Source organism: Panicum virgatum, chromosome 8K, assembly GCF_016808335.1.
Source record: "Panicum virgatum strain AP13 chromosome 8K, P.virgatum_v5, whole genome shotgun sequence".
NCBI classification, from domain to species: domain Eukaryota; kingdom Viridiplantae; phylum Streptophyta; class Magnoliopsida; order Poales; family Poaceae; genus Panicum; species Panicum virgatum.
Window position 1 is genome coordinate 17,089,760 of NC_053143.1, and position 25,730 is coordinate 17,115,489.

The 25,730-nt window shown below is 48.6% G+C and overlaps 2 protein-coding genes across 4 annotated transcripts; one reads left to right on the forward strand and one right to left on the reverse strand.

Annotated features, from left to right (window-relative positions):
* Positions 1-6,637: 6,637 nt before the first annotated feature.
* On the forward strand, positions 6,638-9,267 carry LOC120645518 (cytochrome P450 716A1-like). Its single transcript, XM_039922299.1, has 3 exons — positions 6,638-6,694; positions 7,503-8,415; positions 8,546-9,267. Exons 1-3 carry the CDS (start codon positions 6,638-6,640, stop codon positions 9,046-9,048), a joined length of 1,473 nt encoding a protein of 490 aa, XP_039778233.1. The 3' UTR covers positions 9,049-9,267.
* A 3,309-nt stretch (positions 9,268-12,576) lies between these two features.
* LOC120644080 lies at positions 12,577-15,748 on the reverse strand. Of its 3 annotated transcripts, none has more exons than XM_039920631.1 (4): positions 14,155-15,748; positions 13,813-13,976; positions 13,277-13,447; positions 12,577-12,946 (listed from the first exon to the last, which is right to left on the reverse strand). In XM_039920631.1, exons 2-4 carry the CDS (start codon positions 13,850-13,852, stop codon positions 12,810-12,812), a joined length of 348 nt encoding a protein of 115 aa, XP_039776565.1. In that variant the 5' UTR covers positions 13,853-13,976; positions 14,155-15,748; the 3' UTR covers positions 12,577-12,809. The 3 variants fall into 3 exon arrangements, with proteins under 3 accessions (XP_039776565.1, XP_039776566.1, XP_039776564.1); XM_039920632.1 differs by having other exon boundaries at positions 14,082-15,748; XM_039920630.1 differs by lacking the exon at positions 13,813-13,976 and having other exon boundaries at positions 13,277-13,502; positions 14,497-15,748.
* Positions 15,749-25,730: the final 9,982 nt, after the last annotated feature.

Here is a 25,730-nt window from a genome sequence, read left to right on the forward strand (position 1 = left end):
GTGTCTAATCTGTGAGGCCAGTGGATAAGACCAGCCTCAGCCCATTTTTTGTCGCTTCAATCCGATCACAGTCCTCCAGCGCGATCCCTGAGATCGGCTCTTGCCCCTCCGCATCCCAGGCATTCATGTCTGCAAGCGAAACCTCGCTGGAATCATCTGCACGGACCACCTCCACTTCATCGCCATCCCACTTGACCAAGCACTGGTGCATCGTGGAAGGAACACAACAATTTGCGTGAATCCAATCTCTCTGAAGCAGCACTGTGTATGTACTCTTACTGTTGACGATGAAGAACGATGTTGGAATGGTCTTGCGGCCAACTGTCAACTCCACATTCAGGACACCCTGTGCCTCCGACGGCTGACCGTTGAAATCATTGAGCATCACATTGGTCTTGATAAGATCAGCAGTGGAACGACCCAACCGGCGCAGCACTGAATACGGCATCAGGTTGACTGCGGCGCCAGTGTCGACCAACATCCTGTTCACAGGTTTGCCATCGATGAGACCCTTGAGATACAATCCCTTCAGGTGCTTGTAGCTTTTCTCCTTGGGCTTCTCGAAGATGATTGGCTGTGGGACGAGATCCAGCTGCGCGATGGCCAAATCCTCTGGTTGTGGCGCCCGAAACTCCGACGGAAGCACGAACACCATGTTCACATCAGCCGATGGCTTGTCATCGGCTCTTGGCTGCTTGGGGCACCACTCCCTCCTTGGAGGACGCCTTTCCACCCTTTGCGGGCGCCTGACTTGTTCTGCGAGATCTGGACGTGCTTTCTTCAGCACATCAAGGTACTTTGCTTCCAGCTCTTCGAGATTGCGTAGGCGCTACACTCTGCGCTTCTGTGATCGGCTGAGCCCGTCAGGACACCATCATGGACGATGATACTTGTCCTCCTCTTCTGGCTCGAGATCAGCCCCGGATGGCCGCCTCACACGATCATCGTGACTTGTTCTGGGCCCTAAGCGCTGGAACACCGATGTCTTGCCTTGCTGGCGTTCCCGAGGCCTGCACTCCAAGCAATCATCTATAGTAGGCAATCGGCTCATGCCGGAATTCCAACAGTACCTGAAGAACGGGCAATGCCAGTGGTCGCGTATAGCTTGGCGCCTCCCCAGTGTCGTCCCTGTGCGGTGCTCATACTCCTCTTTCGATTCATATCGGCGGCACACTTTGTACTGATACTGGTACTTTTCCAGAAGCCGATTGGAAGCTGGGAGCTAATTGCGGATGTGACGCACTTCTTCTTCAGTGACATGTCGCTGCTCCGGCTCGTCTTCATCCTGGGCCGTTTGCCAGAAGCAGCCTCTTTCCTTTGCTCGTCACGGCGGCGCATGGGTCCCGCCATGTTGATTTGGAATGCCAAGTTCTGGCCCTTAGGTCCGAAAGCTGACAGCTCCACCACGTTAGCCTGTGGGAACGGTTGACTGTCCACTTTCATCGTATGTTGGGCCAGAATTAATCGGCCCTGCTGGATAGCCGATTGGATTTGCCGACGTAGCTCCTTGCAGTCATTTGTGGCACGGGTGAACGAGTGGTGCCACTTGCAGTACAGCCTTCCCTGCAGCTCCTGTGCCGTTGGCAGCATGTGATTCTCTGGGAGCTTTAGCTGCTTTTCCTTGAGCAGTAAATCGAATATCTGCTCTACCTTGGCCACATCAAAGTCAAAGCCCTTCACAAGCCCCTTCTGTTTGACCCACTTGCACGGGACGGGGTTTGCCCCCCGGGTCCACTCTGCCACAGCCACTTCTTGTTCCTCACCAGAGTCATCGGAATCACCTACTTGGGCCACATTCACGTGGCGCTTGAATTTTTCCTGGTACAGATTAGGGTGGTAGTGTTCATACACCGTGAGCTTCTGCACCATGTGTGCCAGAGAGGTGAATTCCAACTAAAAAGCCAGATCCTTGATCGGCTTAGCAAGTCCCAGAACTGCCAAATCAACCGCTACCTTTTCAGTTATGCGCGACGTGTAGCATCGGTTCTTGACCTCTCGGAAGCGCTGCACGTACTCTGAGACACTTTCCCCTCGCTTCTGCCTGACTTGGGCGAGGTCGGCGATCCCGGCTTCAGCAGCCTCCGAATGATACTGGGTGTGAAACTAATCCTCCAGCTGCCTCCAAGTCCGAATCGAATCTGGGGGCAGTGATGTATATCATCCAAAAGTTGAACCTGGGAGAGACTGGGAGAAGAAACGGACCCTCAGAGGATCCGATACTGAGATCATCCCAAGCTGCGTCAGGTATCGGCTCACATGTTCAATGGAGCTGGCTCCTTCTGATCCGCTGAATTTGGTGAACTCCGGAAGCCGATACTTGGGTGGCAACGGGATCAAATCGTAGTCACTTGGATACGGCTTGGAATAGCCGATCGCCTTTCTTTTGGGCAGGATGCCAAACTGGTCCCTCAGTATTGCACTGACCTGCTCCACGCTAAGAACTCTTGGAGCCGAGGGTTCAGCACTCGGCCCGGTAGTGTACTTTGCCAGCCATGCCTGTTTCTCCGCATCTGCTCCTGAGGCTCCTGTACCCACCAGCTGTCCCGTGCGTGTTGGATTGATATTGTTAGGTATGTACATGCATGTGTAGCCGTGCAGGATCTCTTTGGGCAGCTCGCTCAGGAACTGTCCCTCCCCGGGGTCACTGCCGATCTTGTAGACGACGTAGATCGGCAAACTCTACTGTCCTGCTGCCGCGAGTGAGTACGATACTGGCGGCCTAGATTGCAATGCAGCTTCCCCCCTGTGACTCCCCAGGACTGGTCCCGATGGGGAGTACTAGTTCTTGATCACCTCCTGGACAACGCGATGTGCCACGCGCTCAAGCTCGTTCACCAGGCTCTCTGAGTGCCGATGAAGCGTATGAGCCACCATATAGTTCATCTCCTAGCGTAGAGCCCTGGTGCGCTCCTCTGATGGCACAGACAGATCGACGTTGTCGAGAGCGCCCTCTAGTGAGAACCCCTTCTATCTGATGCTGATGCCGTGGTTGCGGGTCCTCTCGAAAGAGCTGATAAGATCGGCTTCAAACTGAGCTTTGACCTCATCATACTTTTGCTTGTGTTCTGAAGTCAGCTCCTCGTACGTGACAGGTTTGGTGACCGGTGGAACGGGAGCTTGGTCTTGAGGTCCAGCCATCTCTGCAGCGGGCGTTGTTGTTGACGAAGGTCCCACAGGGCGTGCCAGAATGTGTTGTCGGTCGAAACCCACCGGCGAGTAGCAATAGGCAACACGAAGAGCCGGGAGGTCGCCGGGGCGCAGGTAGGCACTGCTCCCTCGGGCAACGGCCCGCAATCCGGCACACGCCAAAGATTCCGGAGAATGTAAGGCGTGCTACCTGACCTATACCCGATCAGGAAGGTGCGAACGTGCTTGCGACGATTTGCCTGCATACACAAACACGTGGAAACGTAAGTCCGAGCCGTGGTCAGCTCCATGGGACGACTCTTGCATCGGCTTTCAAAGAGCCGATCGAGTCCCGATGTCAGATTGGATCTGTGTGTATCCGGATATTGACGAATAAAGCAAATAATTATGAGAAACTTGCTTCAATTAAATCTAGTTGATCTGATCCACGACAGTAAAAGCTTCATCGCTAAATCAGAATGTCCTACACGTAACTAGGCCTAGCGAACATAACAGATAACTAAACCATAACAAAAAACAGAGGCCTAAGAACTAGCAAGAGCCGATTCCCGGAACAATCCCTATTAAGGCTAAAATAAAGCATCTATTACATCACCGGAACATCCAGTCTGTTTGCAGGGCCTAACCTAGCAGATATTGAGCTAATCCTTATAAAATAAGAACAAACCGTAACAGATTGGATCTACTAGATAGAAAAGAAGTAAGGTGTTAACCCTACGCAACTAACCCTCTGCAACGAGAATTAGCTTAAGATCAAGCATGGATGCATAGAGAGAACATGATATTCGTAGATGGTAAACAATAAGAACATGATAGATCTACTAAAAATTATGCTACGAACATCAAGATAACTAGCACTACTCGCCATCAAAAACACTTCAGTACGAGTAATACCAAGGTAAAAACAAGAACAACGCTGCTCTGATCGCAAGAAACGATCAGGGTAGCATGGCGCTTACTTGGATGAAACCCTAGAATTAGGGGTGGCGGTGCGCCGAGAGTTGTTGTTGCAAAACGTGATGATGTTCTCTCCTTTTTACGAATAGCATAAGGTACATATTTATAGTCCGGAGACTTGTGAAACAATCTAAACTAATGTGTCCATATCGGACTCTATCTCTAACTCAATCTGAACTAAGTCTAAAGATACATGGCCCACATGGCCCAAATACTCGCGCAGGAGCCGATTTACAAGCCTTCTTAAACTTCTGCTTCAAGCCCAACTTGCTTACGGCCCATTAATTAACCCTGTTAATTTATGGTGATAACAAATATGTCCCTGAACTGACCACTGCATGTTGGGTATCTTCTTGTCACAGGTCATTGGGGTGCCATTAGCAGTGAGATATTGAGATGTAGGACGAGTATGTAGCTCATAATTCAGCTGCTGAGCAAGCCTGTCACTGATAAAGATGCCCACACTGCCTGAATCCACTAAGATCAATATATCTTAGCCATCAACTTTGCCATGGAGTTTCATAGTCCTTCTGGTCACTGATTGATGTGCAGGAGATTCAGCCACAGCCATGACAATGTCTGTCTCAGTTTCTTCATCACTGTCAGCCTCATCAGGTTCTTCCTCCTGTTCTAGAGCATCAAACAGTTCTTCTACCACATGCAGTGAGATATGTTGTGGACACTTATGATTGTGACCCCACTTCTCGCCACACTTGTAACAAAGCCCATTCTTCTTTCTGAAAATCATCAATGCCTTCACCTTGTCATCGGATTCAGATTTGGCCAACTATTGTTTCACTGCATTGTGTTTTTCAGATTTCTCTGTGCCCATGTTCCTTGGCTTTTCAAGCAATGCTAAAAACTTGAAGCTTGACTTGGAAAAGTTCTGAACAGACTTCCTGCTTCTGTTATCCAGCTCAATTTCTTGCAGCAGAGCTAACACATTGGCTTCTTGCACGTTCTTAAGATGGTGAAGGACAATTGCTGAACGGATGTCCTCATGGAGGCCACCAAGAAAACGGGTGACAAAGAACGTGTCATCGTACGTTGGGTTGTACTGCAGAACAGCATGAGATAGTTCTTCAAACTTCTCCAGGAACTCAGAGACTGAACCCGTCTGATGCAGGGCATCCAACTGACAGAGATGGATCTGGTACTGGTCCCGATCAAAGCGTTCAAACAATGCTGTGCAAAATTCCTCCCAATCATTAATCCTACCGCGGCGTTCAACTGTCTGAAGCCATGTTGCAGCCATTCCTTTGAAGTTCAACGCTGCGAATCTTGTCTTCAATCCCGGGCTCACGGAGAACACCTCGAAATACATTTCACATCGATCACGCCACAATCTAGGGTTATCTCCATCAAAAATTGGGAAATGCAGTTTGGGTAGTTGCGGAGCTCTAGTAGGCAAATCACGCGGGCCATCATGGTGATGAACAAATGTGGATACGGGGTTAGAGTTCATACCCGTGACCGGGCGCGGTGGGTGGGATCTGAGGATTCCCCCGCCAGCGTCCCAGTGGTGGTGGTCGTCGCAGTGCCCACTGGGCCGCTCCCCGTTCGACGCAGATGGGCACGTCGCCGGTGGTGGAGCAAGGTTTCAGATCGAAGGGATCCGTCCAACGTGATGACGACGGGTGAGGCGCTGTGGCGGGCTGTGTCGGCGGCGGCGGAGGTGGTGGAGGTAGCAGCGCCGTCTCGAGTAGCTGTAGACGCGCCGTGAGCTGCTCGGACTGCGTGAGAATCCTCCCGGTGGCCTCCTCCGCAGACGTTCTCCAGGCTTCCCGCCCGGACAGCTTGTCCAACGCCTGAGTCATCAGAGCCTCAAATCCCTCGAACTTCTTTGCCAGGTCGTCCATGTCGGTCGTCATTGTCGCCTCAAGCTTGGTGGGCTTCCGAGGCGCCAGTTCGCGGCACGGGTCCGCGTTCCTCAACTACCCTAAGCGGCACAATAGAACGGGGTAGGCAGCGACGCTGGAGTGGCTAATCGCTGCTATGCGGTGGCCGCCGCCGCCGAGTCGTCGGCAGTGGGGCGTGGACGCTGTAGTCGGAAGCGACTCGGCGGAGCAAATCAGAGCAGGATGCGCTCCTAGCGATGAACGGGAAAATTTTTTGGGGGAAAGCGCGGGGCAAGGCTCTTGATACCAATTGTCGTGGTCCTTCCAAGCCAGATGGAGAATCTCCAAGAACGAGAGCAGAATCGAGGCAAGAGGAAGGAGGCGAGCAGAGGAAGGAGACGAGCAGAGCCAGAAGAACAGAGGAAAGGGGACGAACAGAATGGATTCGGAATCTGTTACTCGATATCCTCCCCCGTCCAACTCAGCGGGTACATATAGTTCGTTACATGGCCTTGGGCCTAAGCACAAACAAACCCAGTGGGCCGATAACGCCAACATGGCCCAACATACATGAGGACGGTTTCCTTGTGACTTGAATCAGCCACTCCCGCCTGTACGCTTCCTCAGGGGCGTGACAAGGCGGCGGCGGGAGGGCGGCCGGCTCGGACAGGTTAGGGTCCCACCGGTGAGGTGGGATGACACTGGACAGCTGGCGGCAGACGACAAGTGTGAACTGTTCAGGCGAGTCGATGGTCACTTGTCCCGTTGTGGGACATGGAATATGAACTTCTACTATAGCGGCCCATCGCGCGGCCACGGAATTGGTGTCACGACTCACGACCAACAAACATGTTGCGGCGCGAGGTTGGGCCTTGGTACTAGCTGGTCCACAGGGCTGAAACCCTCAAAACGCGCGTAAAAAAAAAGAAAGAAAAATCGGCAAGACGCGGGAGGGAGGTAAATTTAAATGGGCCAGGATGCAAAGAACAAGTTGAGTGTTTATAGTTGTTCGAATTCTGCAAATGCACAACTCAGACTCGCTCAGAGCTTCTCAACTGGTCTCTCAAGTCTCAAGGCCGATAGCTAAGTTAAATTTTTTTTGAAGAGTTTCAAGGATAGCTAGTCAATCCTAGTGATATCGTACACACGGATTTTGTAAGGTCGGCATGGCATTGGATACATATGGATCAACGACCTGCAGGTACTAATTTCAATATTTAATTTACAGGAATGCCGTCCTGTTGTTTTGGTATCCTAATAGTCTAACATATGTTCATGTTGTTGTCATTCACTCATTCTGATCACAACCAACCCAATACCACGTTATATAAAAAAACCCACCAGCATCACGATCTGACTTTAGCTTGTCGTTACATAGGCACACTCTAATGGCATCTCCTCGTGGAATCCACCAGCTGCAAATTAAAATCATTAAATCCGGCAATACATACATACACAGTGATCAACACACAGAAATCAGCTTAATTGAAGTTCTCCCAAATTGAAGCAAAGCCATGGTCGCTGATTCGACGACGTCGACGGCGATGGCCGCTGCCCTAGCCATCGCCGCCGCGCTTCTTGTCTCGCTCCCGGTGCTATACCGCCTCCTCTTCGACAAGACGAGCAGGAAGAAGAAGAAGGCCATCCCCCCCCGGCTCCTACGGCCTACCCGTCGTCGGGCACACGCTCACCTTGCTGGGCGCCCTCCGCGCCAACACCGCCGAGGACTGGCTCCGCCGGCGCGCCACCGCTTACGGGCCGGTGTCGCGGCTGTCACTCTTCCGGTACCCGACGGCGTTCCTCGTCGGCCCCTCCGCCAACAAGTTCGTCTTCACCAGCCCCGCGCTGACCACCATGAACAGCGAGGCCTTCAGCCGCATGGTCGGCCGGCGGACGGTCCGCGACGTGTCGGGCGAGGAGCACGCCCGCGTCCGGGCCATGATGATGCAGTTCCTGAAGCTGGACGCCATCAAGCGGCACGTCGCCGGCATGGACGCCGAGGTCCGGCGCCACCTCGACGCGGACTGGCACGGCCGGGGTACGGTGGCGGTGATGCCGTCGATGAAGGCGCTCACGTTCGACGTCATGAGCACCGTCCTGTTCGGGATGGGGAGGGACTCCGCCGTCCGGCGGGAGCTGTCGGCGGAGTTCCAGCAGCTGGTGCAGGGCATCTGGGCTGTCCCGCTGGACCTGCCCTTCACCAGGTTCAGCCGGTGCCTCGCCGCTAGCCGGCGCGGGCGGCGCGCCGTCGCGGGGGTCATCGCGGAGCGGAGGGCCAAGCTGGAGCGCGGGGAGAGCTCGCCGGCCGACGACATCGTCACCCACATGCTCGCCAAGGGCCTCCCCGACGAGGAGATCACGGACAACGTCATGTTCCTCATGGTCGCCGCGCACGACACCACCGCCGCCCTCATCACCTTCCTCCTCCGGCACCTCGACGCCAACAAGGACGCCTACGCCAAAGTTCTCGAGGGTAATTCAAATTAATTAATTACCACTTTGCAGTTTGCATTTGGGAATTTCAATTCAGTTTCGGCCAAGCAAAGCAAGCACTCGTGCTGATGGATTCATTCCAATTCCATCTATGGATGATCGAGGAGCAGAGCAACAAGAAATCGCGCGGAGCAAGAAGTCAGGGGAGGCCCTGTCATGGGAGGACCTCGGCAGGATGAGGTACACCTGGGCGGCGGCGATGGAGACGCTGCGGATGGTCCCGCCGCCGTTCAGCATGCTGCGGAGGGCGCTCGACGACGTCGAGTACGGCGGCTACCTCATCCCCAAAGGGTGGCAGGTCATGTACGTCACCAACATGACGCACTGGGACCCGGCCATCTTCCCGCGCCCCGGCCAGTTCGACCCGGCGAGGTTCCAGGACCCGTCGGCGATACCGCCCTACGGCTTCGTGCCGTTCGGCGGCGGCGCACGCATCTGCCCCGGGAACGAGTTCGCCAGGGTGGAGACGCTGGTGGCCGTGCACCACATCGTGACGCGCTTCAGGTGGAGGCTCGCCGCCGGCTGCGACGGCAGCTTCTCCAGGTACCCGATGCCGTACCCGTCCCAGGGCCTCCTCATCGACATCGAGCCTATTGATGACGCTAACCATTGAGGCGAATGGAACACCTCCTGGAGAAGTTCACCGCGCGCGGCAGAACAGTTCAGAAAATTCAGTGGACAATCGCTCCCGATTTAGCACTTGCAGCATGATAAATGCTGTATGGTTCGCCATCAGAGCTTGTTTAGATTAAACCATCCCCTCGTTCGCCAGTAGTTTAAACTAATTTAACCTGGAATCTCTTCCAATTCATATTGGTTGTTGTGGATTTAATTATCTGTTTCCAAGGGAGACCTCAGAGGATCAAATTTGTGCTGCATTCAGAATTCAGATACAGGGGAAAATATCACTCTTTGAAAGATAGGCCATGTTTGGATGTGTAGTGAAAATGTTTTGATGAGAGAGAAACGATGCTTTGACCACTAATTAGGAGTATTAAATACAGTCTAATTACAAAATTACCTCCACAACTATGGTACTGTAGCAGTTGCTCTAGCTAATGAGGCCTTTGACCGCACGATTGGAGGATGATTGAGCGTGGTTACTGTAGCATCACTGTAGCCAATCATGATGGAACTTGGCTCATTAGATTCGTCTCGAAAAGTTACACCCATTCTTAAAAAGGTTTTGCAAATAGACTTCATTTAATAATACATGCGGGCATTCGTCTTTTAGTGCAAAAATTTTTATGGATTCATCCAAACACGGCAATAAATAAACGAGAGATGGTTGTGTGTGAACTGTGAACATGTTGGCAACTGTTCAGGTTGTATGCCTTCTGCATTCTAGGCAGTTCATAGATTTCACTACTCTAGGGAGAATGTTCGCCACAGTAATTTCTTCAACAACAAATAAATATTCTTCAACCGATTTGCTGGGAGAAAATTACGAACCTTTTTGTCAAAAAAATATAAAAATCCTCCCTCCCCTCACTTGACTGCAATGAATAGTGAGTTCATGGTAGTGGCAAGGAGGGGGAGTATTTATAGGCGCGGACCAAAAGCACTGGTTTGTGCGCCATGATCCGATGCTAATTCTGGTTCATTAGCACCGATTCGTGGCACCAACAAGTGACTATAGCTAGTGCAACTACTGGCACCGAGTTGTGGCATGACCTAGTACTAATGTCTGCACCATTAGCACCCGCGTCGTGCCACGATGTGGTGCCTATGCATCTGAGATCATTTGGCATCGGACCGTGGTAGGACCGGTGCCCCTGACTATGTTTAATATACTACCTTTAGGTCTTGCTCGCAAAAAACTCGCTTTGCAATGTACTTGCGCTTTAAGCCTTTGGATCGAGCCCGAGAATGGCATGTGACTTTTTCTTTGTTGTATCTTAGCAAGGATCGTCACCTTTTCAATGCTGAAAAAGATGATTGGCTTCGCCGGAGAAGACCTCTTCTCCCCAAGGAATTTCATTCAGTCCAAGGAAGGACGAAGTAGCACGGACTGAGAACCTGAAACATGAGAAATGATGTATCATTCCCAATCAGACGGAACAACTGGGCGAGTTGCATTCATTCAGATACAGAGACACACATCACCATTTGCATTTTTTTCTTTGAAAATAGCCATTTGCAATATAAAAACAGGACGAAGGACATTGTCTGTAATAAAATATCTGCAAGCTGATGGCAGTATATATAGCCTCAAGTGTATACTATTGCAAGTGGAAAGGGAGCTATTCAACTTTTCAAGAACCTACGCCGACAACAACTTGAGACAAAAATGTGACGAAGCCTGGGAGGAAGCTTAGGCGCAAAGGTCTTTGGGAGGGCTCCAGCCTCAGCTCTCTCAACCGTTCATGCTGGAGCTCTACCAAACAGGATCAAAACAATCAAACGCCTTCACCGGAGGAGCTCCAAAAGTTCCACTGAGAGGAGCCGGAAGATGGAGCGGGGGCTAAAAAACTGGCTCCCGCGTGTTGGAATTAGTGGCAATTTACAGTTCATTTTAATCCAAAATATGAGATAAATCATGATAGTTGTGATAACCGAAATAGGAGCATGGTTGATAGTGCTTGCAACATAGACAACTGAACTAAACAGAAAGTTTAGGATGTACCTAGAAGCGGGGCCAATGCTGAAGGCACCGGATGCGCCGTTATTCGGATCAGTCGACATTCTGCCCAGGCTTACTGATTCGCCCCATACTGTCGAGCCTGTTCGATGTGGTCGATCGAGAGTTAATGCCATACAGATGATCGTAGTGTAGATGCGCCGGGAAGGAGTCGTTCGCAGCAGCTAGCAATCGCGCCGATCCACTCCCCAAAAACTTGATCGCCCTCTACTCGGTGTAGAGTCTCGAAGAGGACGGAGTTCCAGAGGCCTGCCCTTCCAGCGAGTCTCTGTGCCCAGACTTCTGGAATGGAGATGCAAAAGAAGCAGCGACAGCAGTGGAGTATGTGTTCTGGTTCGTGCGCGTGGAAGAAAAGAGGAGTGCCATATATATATAGAGTTATAGACCCTGGTAGACCTTTGGGCGTCCAGGTTCATTGCAGCAGTAACAGCCATCAAATCGTCAGTTACCAGCAACCCCCTGCCATGATAGACATTACTCCCTCCGTTCGGAAATGATCTACATATTTTGACTAGAGAAAGTCAAACTTTATAAACTTTGACTAATAATTAGTTAAATTATATGTATAATTAGTTTATAAAATTTATGTCAATACATATGTATTCAAAGAGGTTTTGAGATGACATTGAGTTATTCGTAATTGACATTATATTCTAAGAGTGATTAATAAGTCAAACTTTACTTCGAATGACTTTCTCTAGTCAAAATATGTAGATCATTTCCGAACGGAGGGAGTAGTTACTAGTCATTTGTGGCCAGCCGTCAATCATTAGTTACTAGTCACTTACAGCCATCAACCAGCGTCAGTTACTAGTCATCAACAGAGATTGAAAACTGCAAAACACACCAAGCCCAGCCCACACCTCACGTCGAGCTCGGCTCGGCTCGGCTCTGTTCGCCACGCCAACTCCTGTGTCTTTCATGAGTCTCTAGAGATTACCCGATCTCATAGACTGTGACTAGCAGTCGAACTCATATAGGTGTGTTCTTCAAAAGATATATCTGCAGGACAACATCTTTGCTTCCAACGTGCACGCAGCCACGTCCTGTCTCTTCAGCGTCACACACGGTCGCCAGCTCGCAGCAGCGCAGCTCCACCGTTCATCACCGCCCCCTCCGTTACTACCCAACTGCCGATGGCGCCGCAGCAGCGAATCCTCCAGCGGCTAGCGCTTACTCCAGCATGGGAGATGGGAGCCTAATCCTCCTACTGGCGCGACCCTACCAGGCTCCCCTCCGGCAGCCTTCCCTCCCGTCGCCTTGCAGCACCGCGCAGTCACCGCGCACTGCATTCTGCACCATCAACCTGGACCCACTAGCCCATAAATGGTTTTTGCTGACAGCCAATTTAACTTTGTGCGCCTAAATTAATCCGGTTTAAATACGCTAATCATCACCATAAAGATAATCCGGGCTAACACGCACTTAAAATGGAGTAACCTGATAGTCTGTCGGGTAACATCCCGATGCAACCACTGGTTTTAGGATCGAAACAAAGCATACATACAACCCACTCGAAGGTGAGCCCAGAGATTATAACAATCCACAATTTTACATCACATTGTCTAACACAAATTATTATTACTAGTAAGCTACCAGTGCTAACGACATGGATAAATTGCATCCTCACCAACCACAAGTCCATAACTCAAGTTTTTACAAGCATCATCAAACCAGGAGAGTACATCATTTACACAGTTAATTTTCATAGTATCGTTTGGATCCTTAATATCCTAGGATAGGATAGCAGAGAACCTAAGCCCTCTCACAGTTTTGTTTCCTTGAACAGAGCCACCAGGTATGTTTCCAGAGCCGCCTGCTGGGTAAGCACTGAATGACGCTGAAAACAGCTCTAAAAATGCAGATAAGTCTGCAAAATTACAAAAGGAGGTTGAGAACAGAGAACAAAGCCAGCTAAAGAACTGATTTGCAGACAAAGCCATTTGAAACCCAAAGCTGGCTGTTCTAAATGAAACTTTCAGTAATTAGCACTCAGTTTAATATTCCGACATCACAATGCATTGCAGAGACTCAAAGCTGATTTACTCAAGACCAGTTTAATATTTCGGAATGTAGTTTTGGGTCCAGTTGCTGAATACATGCTGGACAAGACCAGCTAGAACCAAAAGGCAAACATAGGATGATCAAGGAACAGACAAAAGCATGTGGATCTACCCTACCACAGGACATTTTAGCTTACCTGTATCACTGATCTTTCTAATGGCCATGTTCATGGCATCAGCCACATAGATGTTACCCCAGTCATCCAGTGTAAATCCCTTTGGATGGTTCATCCTTGCCTCTCGAACCTTCCCATCAACATGACCAGGAAATCCTTCTGGGGAACCAGCAACAAGCTTGTGCCTGCTATCCACAATGTTCAGCCCAAATTTAGGAGATGAGATAAATCTTGTGTGGCTCAAAATCATCTGCTGGTAAATGAAACACGGACTAACATTTCAATGCCTTAGAAAAAATGTGACAGAAAAGATACAGATAGCAGGTGATAAGTATTGCAGGTGACCGAAAAAATGTGATAGAAAAGATACAGATAGCATGTGAAAAGATACAAAAAAAATGCTGAGAGGAGTAAGGAGGATGACATTATCATAATAGATAGGGGTCAATAATGTCAAGAATATAAGGGCAGCATTGAGTAATCTCGGCTATTACACATACATATAAGGGCAGAAAGGAAAAGAGTGTAACATGTGCACTTCAACATTGAACACTTACCTTTGCATGTTTTTGCTTGTGATGGAGAGCTGACCAACATCAATGTACTTCCAGTCTCAACAGATAATATCTAGGAACATACCCAAGCCGCATGGATTTATCAATGCAATCCCTACAAAATCAATGCAGAGATTCCACCACCGTTCTTATATTCCAAATAATATCTGCAAAATAACCATAAGAGGAGCAGGTGGTTAAATACACAGATTTTGTGCATAGATGCTACTTCTAGTGTCACACGCTTATTAATGCAAAAGGCAAACAAATACCTAGCATCGTTCAATCAGTTTCTGAAACAAACTACTTCTCTGGACATGAACACCAAAAATGTATATGCATTACCTGGACTTAACTGCATCAATCAGATCCAATTATCTGGCCGCACAGCTGGTTCTTGAGTCCAATTGTCCAAACTATAAAGAAAGCATTGAGGATTACCAGAATTTGCCCGAGTAACCCCATGCATCACTTGATTCCATCTTGAATGTCAAAGGTCTGGCTCTATGTCTTCGTCCAGTAACCTGCAAGAGGGGTTAAAGCTCCAGAAATATGAGAAGATGTGCAGTGCTGAAACCATGTATCTTCAGAAAACAAAGCACATTGTTTGTTTGTCACTGTCAAGAGTTCATGTCAGATATATAGCAGTGTCCATTCAGTATAAGCAATAAGTAAACAGAATAAAATGGAGAGTGATAATAAGGACACTGGTTCATGCTGTGCCTCTAAAAAACATGCAGACATTGCAGAACTTGATTGGTGGAGCTTTGGTTATTTATGCCAGGAATCTATTTCTGCTAGCTTCAATAAACATGGTAAGGAACAGCAAGTATCAAAGGCACTATACAGAAAGACCACCGGCAGCTATACCATTGAAATAACCACTTCGTTATACAATTAAGTCAACCATTTCTAGCTTGTTTGGATGCTCATGATATCCTTCACGCTAGGAGCTATAGTATTATCCTTTCCCTTAAGCTGTTAATGGAGTTAGATAAGAAGCAAGCAGAGCATTCTATTTTCTATGGTACACAGAGAGGTAATTTATTTCTATATTGGCAGAACATACAAATTTCATCTTTATTCTGGTTTGTCCTACCTAAATTGCAATAAATGTCAATGCGATTACACTAATCCTATGTGACTCTCAGGGGCAACAAAATTTAATTCTGCACATGTGTCATCTCCATGTAATGAGGCAACAACGTTGCAGTATGCAGAATATGGAGTGCATGTAATAAGATTGGTGAATACACCACTTTGTAAGGAATTCAGGTATTATTTTTCATAGTAGCTTGCTCCATGCATCAAGGGAAACTGAATTGCGTGCATTCCAGAACATGGATGCAATGCTTTGTTAAAATTTAATCAATCCTTTAGTGGAGGGATGAGCAGGAGTATTGCCATTCATGTTTACAATCAGACATGCATACAACAGTTGTGCAAGCTGACTAAATGCAAAAAATAGCTACAGACTTAATCCGCAGTCCAACATGGTAGCTTGCACACCACGATCTACCGGCTAAAAAAAAACGAAACCAAGCTATCATGATACACTGGAGAGGAGTAAAATTTATCGCGTCCATCATAGCTACTATCTGGAGGAGTAAAATATCCTACTAATCTCGGAAAGCTCTTGTGCATGTTGTAAACTTTGGATCAGATGCTGTCTCGATGCATGTTTGCGCTCTGGCCCATCTGAATCCATTATTGTGTAGGTAGCGCCGGTGAAGAGCGAGATGAACTTTGCCGCAGAGCTGATGCAGGACACGAGCAAGCAGTTACCTCATGACTAAAAAGCCATCCGAGCATGGTAATCATGAATCAAGAACCGGATCCGGCCTTCCAGGCATGCGAATCACGAATCAAGATTTGGATCCGGACATCCAGGCATACAAATCAAGAACCTACCAAACCCTAGCCCGTGAGAGAAGAGGGAAAATAATGCCACAAGCAAAACTGAGAATACTAATACTCAGCAAGACTTACCCGACTATTGGTATATACTTAGCCGACCCCTAAGCATGCAAGGCTTTTTGGCTCAGGGGTTTGTTTTTAACGAAAAACAACAAAGAGTAGGTCCTTAGTTTCAAGTTTTAGCTCATGTTCTAGTTTGATTAAATATGCTTAATGAGAAACTATCCAACTTCACATATGGTGGAAATTAATTAATCGACAACATCAATATTACTAAACATTATCCTTGTTTTTGTTCTTACTCTATGTGGTAAAAGATCAAGCAGTCTTAATGGTCGCAAGAAACAGACGATTTGAATCGAATTTCTTAACTTTAAAAGGCAGATCTAAGCACACGCATGGCAACCACGACGAGTCACACGTGCAACTGTTCCCGTCAATTCCCGTTTCGTGGAACATGGCCCACCCCCCTTGAGTACAAAACCCCAACGGTCCCAGAACGACACCGTGCCGTGGCCGCTCTGCACCCACCATGGGCCCCATGGGAACAACTTTCAAGAGGGTGGGGAAAAAGTCCACACCCCGGTTCAATCATGTACTAATCTTACCAATTACCCTATTTTCAGCATGTGATTAGTACGTTCAAAAACTTGACCACCACTACCACATATTTCGACATTACCAATTATGCTATACAAACGGGGCATCAACCATCAACATGAATATCGCACCATGCTCCACCTATCGACCTTATGATTGCAACATAAGTAAACAAGGAACTCCTATATCTCGCGAGTGACAGGCAATCACTCAACTTTTACCGAGTCCCTATTAGCATGGGAAACTGGCGACCTACACATACTAGTATTCAAACATAGGTAATAGGATCATGCACTCAATTGATTTGGTGTTTCTTTTGTACCTCACCGATTGAATCAGTCTGTTGCGTCGGTGGGGTTCTATCGATGTTCTACCGCCAAGCCCACCAAGGGATACCCTCGAGGTGGTAGGTTGTAGGTAGGGTGTTGCTGAGATCTGGAACTCGAAGGTGCAAGGGAACACAGAGATTTAGACAGGTTCGGGCCGCCGAGAGCGTAATACCCTATGTTCTGTGTGTTGGTTTGTATTGCCCTAGATGGTTATGCTTTGGAGGGGGTTCCTACCTGCCCTTATATAGTCTGGGGAGGCAGGGTTACGTGGAAACCTAGATCGATACTAGCTTAGGAGTCCTACCCGAGTACGTTCCGGGTAATCTCCTTCTGTACCGATTAGTTCTACTCGTGCCCGAGTAGTTACAACAGAGATACGGTATGGGACATGCTCCATCCCTTATTAGAGATATTCTATGCCTTATACGCAGTCTTGTCGCCCCGGGTCTGACAAGCCCCTAAGCTCTTCGTAGCCGAGTACTACAGGCTTCCGAGTACTTCTGAAGGCATCTTTGAGTTCTTCTAAAACTCCATCTTGAAGATGTCTTCCGACTACTTTCCTAGCTGCATCGAGGCTATGAGGTGCTCATGCCCCGAGTACCTTTTAAGTCTTCAAAAACAATCTTTTGTGGGGTGCGATGAAAATCGCACTCCATATGGAGTAGACGCCGAGCCTTAGGTTGAATTGAAGAATCAGGATGAGGGTCAAATAAGTTGAATCTTTTGACAGTGTTTCCCAAATTGATTCAAAAAATAGGTCTATGATGACACATGTCTCATAGCCCCCGATACTTGAATCCAAATCCCAGGGTTTGAAAAAAAGGATCCAAGAAAATCGTGGCATGGAGAATTTTGAAATGATGGTCAAATGAGGACATTTGGTTTGAAATTTGAAAAACCCTTTATTCGGGATTGAATCCTTGAAAAAGTGGTTTAATCAAATAACTTTCCAAAATTAATCCTTAATTACCACTCAAAACAAACCTTATCTCGAAAAAACTGTTCACCTTCCTTGATTGTATAGCTTCTACTATATCAGTCACTGGCTATTTAATCCCCAGGGTAAACCTAGGGGTTTTTCACTCCCACCTAGTATTGCAGCCGCCTTAAAGCAAATCAATCTCCAAATAACCCGAGCGCCACCGGCCATTCGAGATTAGTACTCATGCCAAATAGATCGAATCCCAACTTGAGCCCCCGAGTGTATGCGCGAGAAGCATCTTGGCACATTCCGTTCTGAGATGGCGAAAGGAGGTGCCAAGAAGAGATTTGGAGGTGACCAAGAATCGGGTTCTCCAAAGGAGGCGCAATCTGACGCCGGTGGCGAGGGAACTTGGAGTCAATCCAAGTGTACGGCGAAGGATCTCCTCCGACTTGTAGCTGAGGGGCTTCTTCAAGGGAAGAACATAGTGGGATGGCGTCCCGCTGGCAAGGACATGTCTCCTACCGAACATCCTGGTGAGACAGTCTTGTTCACCTACTTTGTTGAATGGGGATTATCCCTCCCTCCATCGGATTTCCTCCGTTGCCTTCTTCATTTCTACAAGCTGACACTTTTTCATTTGAATCCCAACTCGCTTGTGCACATCTCCATCTTCGTCCATCTGTGTGAAGCTTTTCTGGGCATCCAGCCCCATTTCAATCTATTCCGCTATCTCTTCCGCCTGAAACCACGACCCAATGCCATTAATCCCAAGCTAGTCGGGGGTGCCGGGTTCCAGCTTCGTCAGAAGCTAGATTATTTGGAGTACTCGCCCCTGGATAGTTTGTTCGGGTGGCACTCAATCTGGTTCTACATCGAGAACCAGAAACCTGGAGTACCCGTGGGGACTGATGAACCCCCGAAGCATGAGAAATTCTGGAAGGAAAAGCCCTCTGTGGCAGAATTAGTTGATGTCCCTGAGCTGGTAGGAAGGATCTGAGCTTTAAAGCTGAAAGGTGTCACTAGGGCATCAGTAGCGTACTCCTTCTTTGAGCGTTGCATCCAGCCACTCCAGAAGAGGGAGACTTTTGGCTACGAGTACCGTGGCCCTAAAGACCCGTAGCGGATGACTGTTGGTGCCTACCAATGTCACCACTGAGTGACAGCGATGACGCCCGCAGACGCCAAGGAGGTGACAGCTATTTCATGAACCACGAATAAATCCGCAAGCCCACGAAATATCGCTGTAGCATTTTACCAGGGAGTATACCGGGGTGTCATTTATATTTTCGCAGGGAAGGCGGCGAATGGAAGTACATAGGCTAGTTAATGAACTGATCTAGATTGGATATTCAAATGCATAAATAGGGGTAAGATAGATAACATGGTAGGAGGTAGTGTGACACACACACAAACTACCTTCAAAGATAAATAAACAAAAGATGTTATAGGCTGGGAGAAAGGCAGAAGTTAGAGCTCGAGTCAGATGTGCTAGGCTAGCTATATCTATGCTATCTTATAGTTAGATTGTCAAAGATTAAACTAATACAACAGGGAGACCGCTCCTCTAGCTAACAGGAGAAGCCCGTTCACCTAGGCGGCTTTATGTACCTCCTACCCCCTGATCCGAACGTGGAGGGTTACTAGGGCTCGGACAGGGCTGTCACCACCTGCTGGCTACCTCATAATCCGTGGGAAAGGGTGACATCCAGCAACACTTATTTAGTCTAGACACCACATCTACATTAGTAAGCGATACTCTAGCGTCCCGTGCGGAGCCTCCACCCTCCGGATGGACAGACATCACACTAGAGCAAACATACGAATTCTGAAACAGTTGATAGAGTTCTAAGGCCAATATGTTAACCATCGCAAGCACGGGGCGATCATGCAATACAAGCATCGAATGATAACGCAGCCAGATCACGAAGCATATATCTGATAACTCAAAACATACTTCAAGCAGATATCGGTAACCATAGTCTAATTCTATTATAAATAACCGAATATTACAAGAGAGAACTAGAGATGAACCTATACCAGAACTCCCGAGCAACTCTGGGGACTCGATGACTCTTAAACTTCTCCTAAACTCCACTAAACCTATAGGCTAAGCAAGAATGAACTTGAGGTAATGAGGTGAGGTGTGGTGTGTGTGTCTCATTCTCTACCCCCTCCCTTGTATTTATAGGAGGGAGTCACGGCTATGCAGCCGCTCTACCTCGCATAACTGACATGGGAGCCAGTGAGGAGCTGCCATGTTGAAGACTTAAGGTGGTGGGGCCTGTGGGCTGGTCGGCCGACCAGGTGGTCGGCTGGCCCACCCGGGGCGCCAACCGCCTCCAACTGCTGGGGGTTGGGCTTGTCTGGGCCTTGCCTCGTCTGATCACCGAGGTATGGCCTGTCCTAAGTCAGTTTGGCTTGGTTCTTGGGCTACACTTGGTCCATTTGAGCCTGATTCTATACTTTGATATTTTCTGTGATTTTCTGTCGGGCCAAATTGTGCTTGCAACTTGCATATTAGCTCAAAAATAGGTCTTGCATATTTCTAAAGGTAAAGTGTGATTTATAGATTTATTTGAATAAAGATGCATGTAAGAAATGCAAACTCTCATAATTTTCTGATCAAGTTGATGTCTCGAAATGGTCGTTAGTGAGCGTCAACAATGACGAAGGAGGTGCCATCCGTCGAGCAAATAACGGGGCGGGTACAACGCATCCTGGCAAATGAGCCCTCGCCGCCATATGTTCCGAAGTTATATTGTGCCGGAGTGTCTCCAAGAGCGGTAAGCCTAAGTAGCATAGTATCTTGTTTATTGAGTACTTATCTTGTACTATGTTCTAACTTGTACTCGTGTTGCCAGTGTAGGAGGATCTGGCACGCTTTGTTTCGCAGCCACCACACTCCCAGAAGAAGGATGATTCAGCCCACCAAGAAGTGGCGAATCCTCCACGAGACGAGGTGATGTCGAGTCCACCACAGGATGACGAAGTCGTGCAGTCTCCGCAGGAGGATGAGGGTGCCAGCTCGCCGCGTCTAGACCGTATTGCTACCCGGAAGCGGAAATCTAATGTTCTTGCTTCCGGGGACAATAAAAAGAATGAAGAGCAGCAGCAGCATGAGTAAGTAGCTTTCATCAATGTGTGAGACCGAAGCCGGCGACCAGAGGGGGGTGAATGGGAGCCGATCAAAATTTCTTCCGAAAATCAAACCGTCGGCCTATATCCCAAAACCACCGCAAACTCTCGAACCTAGGTCAGCGAGAATAGCTATGAACAAGCTATCTCGAAGCAAAAGACCCGAGTCACAAAGAGGAAGCAAAACAAGAAAACTTCTCAAACTGTGGCTCTGCTGTGTCAGACCGGTCTGACCGCTTGCCTGGACCAGTCAGACCGGTCGGGCTGGGATTTGAAAATGCCGACCGGTCAGACCGGTTTCACAGACCGGTCAGACCGGTTGCTCCCAGACAGCCCGCGAACAAAAGCTCCAAATCGCAAATCTTGAGCAAACGAAGTCCAAATCTCATCAAACTTGGAGGAAAGCGTTGTAACTACTCCGAGAACATATCCCCAAAAGATCTCTCCCGAAGGATCAACAGATAGTGAGAAATCGAGGGAGAATCGAAGAGGATTGGGGTTTTCTCAAGAACACGAAATCGCCAATCCGTGAGAACTCATGATTCTAGGGGGTGTAGCACTAGGCTAGATGCATAAGAATCATTTGCAAAGAGTTCATTAAACCACGTAGACAAGGATTGTTCTCCTCCAAACAAGAATCACACCAAAAGAGGAGAATTGAATCCAAAATGCAAAGGAGGAAGAGAGGACGAGATGCTCAGCACATACAAGTGAACTCAGCAGATTCAAAAGCCCTGAGGGCACGAGGAGGATAGGGCCTCCTTTCCCAATCAAATCCCTTGCAAGGTTTCAACAATCCATGGACAAAATCAAATCAAACGGGAGGAACAGAGGGAGGGAGACGCAGGGGCGGCGGCCTGGAGAAACAGAGAGTCCACGAACAGATTACAAAAGCCGCAATTAACCTAACACAAGTGAAGGGGTATTTATACCCGCGGGACAGGTCAGACCGGTACGCTGGACCGGTCAGACCGGTTGGTTAGACCGGTCAGACCGGTGCCAGGGACCGGTCAGACCGGTTGGCCTGCAGCACCCCCTGTACACGATCTCATCCGACAGCCGAGGTTCTTTCTTCGAAACGAAGTCTTCTCCGCGATGCCACCGTCTTGATGGAGATCCAATCCGCGGTTTTGGAGGGTCCGCGAAACCCGGGTAGGTGGCCGGTTTTGAGAAAACCGCCAAAACATCACGTGCCCTAGACGCCGTTCCCGCCTCAGCCTTCTGACGGCCCTAGACGCCGCCCGACGCCCGTCACCTCCTCGCCCGCAGTGAGGCCCTAGACGCCGACGACGCCCGTCGCCTCCGTCAGTCCCGAGACCGACGCCCGTCACCTCCACGACTTGGCGTCTTCAACCGCCGTCCGCCTCCTTGGTTTTGTGGCGCAAACCAAGAAACCCGCCTTCCGTCGCCGCTTGCGCCCTCGATCATGGAGTGGACGCCACAGCTGCCGTCCGGTTCGAGCTCCAGTCCCGGCTGCCCTTCACCGCCGTCCACCGCACGGTCCATCGGCCACATCACCTCCACGACAGCTCCCCGTCGACACTCGACGCCCGTGTACCTGCAATCCAAAGACCAAGCACACGATCACACCGCACGGTTGACAATTCACTCATCACAAGCAGGATAGAGTACTCAACATTCCTCAATCTCCCCCTTGATGAGTGCATTGTCAACACACCACCTGAAACCAGAGAAGTGATAAAAAGAGAAGAAAAAAGGTGAAGAACTCAAGCAAGTGACACAAAGCTCAGAAAGGCAAGAACAGTCACTTACTCAAGCACAGATCGATCCCCTAAGACAAGGGCAACGGCTCGACGCAATCGATCAAAAGCCAAAACATGACTCCTCAAAGACAGAGGTAACGCTCGACGCAGTCATGCAAGAAGCAGAGGGAAAGCGAGGAAAACCAGGAGCCAAAACCAAAGCAGAAACTCCACAAGCAAAGTTTTTCCCTCTCACATGTGCAAATCTCCCAAAATGATGCACTCTCAACGCCTTGTGCACAACAAGAATTTCAAAAATCAAACAAGTCTCCCCCTTGTTCGATCACTTCTCTCAAAGTTCTCCCCCTTGTTGGCACATGCACACATCAAGGCTAAAAAGACCTAAAGCTTCCCCTGAAGCTGAAACTCCCCCTGAACAGATGTTATGCAATGAATGCAATGCAGGAGGTGTAAGTGAAAGCATTTAGGGATACAAAGATATGAGCAACATCTAGTCTTATGCACGTGTGCATCCATAAACAAGACCTGCATCTAGCTCAACAGGGTATATCAAATCAGTCTAGAGCTAGGCAAGTTCAGTTTATGTGAAATAAAAGCATCACCCATGATCTAGCACTAACATGTAAGGAATGGAAAGCAGTGCTACTCAAACTCATACAGGTGAGCCAAACCAGCCAAAACATGTTGCGAACATTCATTTTTTAATCAAATTTATATCAAGCAATTCTTAATGCCAGGGGTTGAAAGCTTGTCATGCTTTACTTAGCAACGAGGCCAAGCCTATGCCAACAGACAATCAGAAGCTTAAAACACTCGTTTCAGTCATGCACAGCCTTGCCCGGGTTCTCACAAGTGCAAAGTGAGCCGTCCCGAAAGCTCGATCAGTGCGACAAGCAATCCCACCTGGATCTTTTCAATCCATTTCAAGAATAGTTCAAGCAATTTTATCAGATTTAGATCTTTTCAAGTATGAATTGCTGAACGAAAAAGCACACTAGCATGAATAAGATAGCAAAGCACATCAACACGCCCTAACATGCTAGTAGCCAGGACAGGGTGATCATGTTTTCATATTTTCAAATCAAAATAGCTTAACTCAGATGATGTCATATACACAATGGAGCAAGCTATACATGATCAAGTTTATCAACTCACACTAGTAGGCACTAGAAGATCATAGCAATGTATACAAGAATGCTAGTGCAAGTGAGACAATGCAAAATGCAAATATGTACAATGCATATGCACAATGCAACTACCAAACCTAGAAAACAAAGAGAAGCAAAACAAAGACCTACCAAGCTAACCAAAACAAAAGTCAACGATCAAAAGGGATAACAAACCCCAAGCTCCCCTCGCAAGCGAGCAAAAGTGTCCTGCTCAAGCGGTTTGGTGAGAATATCTGCGGTTTGCCTCTCTGAAGGGACATGGATCAGGTCTATGTGTCCTCTCTCATGGTTATCTCGCAGGAAGTGGAACCAGATATCTATGTGTTTAGTTCTGGAGTGTAGGACAGGGTTCTTTGCAATGCTAATGGCTGACATGTTGTCTACAGAGATGGGAACCCTACCGAAACTCAAACCATAATCCTGCAAGGTTTGTTTCATCCAAAGTATCTGGGAGCAGCAACTAGCAGCGGCAACATACTTGGCTTCTGTGGAAAAAAGCGCTACGCTAGCCTGCTTGCGAGAGGACCAAGACACCAAAGATGTACCGAGAAATTGACAAGTGCCGGATGTCGACTTGCGATCCAACCGACACCCACCGAAATCGGCATCAGAAAAGCCCACCAAAACCAGAGAAGAATCCGCAGAATACCAAAGACCAAATTCAGGGGTGAATTTCAAATACCTGAAGATGTGTTTCACCACCTGCCTGTGGGAGGTGCGCGGCGAAGCCTGATACCGCGCGCAGAGGCAGACGCCGAACTGGATGTCCGGTCGCGTCGCCGTCAGGTACAGGAGAGAGCCGATCATGCTCCTGTACTCCTTCTGGTCCACCGCCTCGCCGTCCAAGTCCTCATCAAGCATCATCGATGTGCTGATCGGAGTCGGCTGAGGAGACAAGTCGCTCATGTCGAACTTCCGCAGCAAGTCTCTAGTGTACTTGGCTTGATGGACAAAAGTGCCCTGAGGAGTTTGCTTGATCTGCAGCCCGAGGAAGAACTGCAACTCACCCATCATGCTCATCTCGAACTCCCTGGACATCTGCTCAGAAAACTTGGACACAAGAGCGTGAGAAGAGCCACCAAAGATAATATCATCCACGTATATCTGAACCAAAAGAAAATCAGTGCCGGATCGCATGAGGAACAAAGTTTTATCAACACATCCCATTTTAAAACCCTGAGCCAGCAAAAAGGTTTTCAATCTATCATACCAAGCTCTAGGTGCCTGTTTCAAACCGTAAAGAGCTTTCTGAAGTTTATAAACACGCTTTGGAAACTTGGGATTTTCGAAACCAGGGGGTTGCTTCACATAAACCTCTTCCTCGATAAACCCATTCAAGAAGGCAGATTTAACGTCCATTTGGAAAACCTTAAAACCCTTGGAAGCAGCAAATGCAAGAAAGATTCGAATAGCTTCCAAACGAGCAACAGGGGCAAAAGTTTCCTCAAAATCAATACCCTCTTTTTGGCAAAACCCCTGGGCAACAAGACGAGCCTTGTTTCGAACAACCAAACCATCCTCACCCTGCTTGTTTTTGAAAACCCACTTCGTTCCGATGGGATTACAAGCAGGTGGAGGCTCGACTAAGACCCAAACTTGGTTTCTTTCAAAATTTTCAAGTTCCTCATGCATGGCATTGACCCAATTAGAATCAGAAAGAGCGTGTCCAATATCTTTAGGCTCAAAATAGGCAACAAACGCTGAATGAGCAAAGCCAGCGATACTTGTTACCTTGGACCTAGTGACTCGCTCGTTGAGATCACCTAGCATCTGTTGAGGTGGATGGCGACGCTGAATATGTCGCGGTGCTTCCCGTGTCGAAGTCGCCTCCTCCTCAACCAAAGCTGGTGCCTCCTCAGGTGCAACTGGTGTAGCCTGAGTCACCTCCTCGAACAGCCCCCGGGAAGTAGACGTAGTCGGGTCGGGGCCGTCGTCATCGTCCGAGCTCGTAGCAGAGATAGCTGGGTCCACAGCACGCGTGGTAGCCTCAGCCTCGCCATCTGCAGCTTCTTCCTCTTCATCTTCAAAGATGGAGGTGCCGAGCTCATCATCTCCTGCAACTTCAAAGACACAAGAATTGCACGGTGCAGTCTCATCGAAAGTGACTTCACAAGTCTCTCTG

Excerpts from the sequence above, each read along its gene's own strand:
- LOC120645518 (XM_039922299.1), top strand. The coding sequence starts at position 6,638 with ATGACACTGGACAGCTGGCGGCAGACGACAAGTGTGAACTGTTCAGGC. Across the intron at positions 6,695-7,502 it reads ACTGTTCAGGCGAGTCGATG|CCATCGCCGCCGCGCTTCTT; the intron begins GTCACTTGTCCC and ends CCGCTGCCCTAG. Across the intron at positions 8,416-8,545 it reads CTACGCCAAAGTTCTCGAGG|AGCAACAAGAAATCGCGCGG; the intron begins GTAATTCAAATT and ends ATCGAGGAGCAG.
- LOC120644080 (XM_039920630.1), bottom strand. The coding sequence starts at position 14,553 with ATGTCTGCATGTTTTTTAGAGGCACAGCATGAACCAGTGTCCTTATTA. Across the intron at positions 13,503-14,496 it reads TGTCCTTATTATCACTCTCC|ATTTTGAGCCACACAAGATT; the intron begins ATTTTATTCTGT and ends TACCAGCAGATG. Across the intron at positions 12,947-13,276 it reads TAGAAAGATCAGTGATACAG|ACTTATCTGCATTTTTAGAG; the intron begins GTAAGCTAAAAT and ends GTAATTTTGCAG.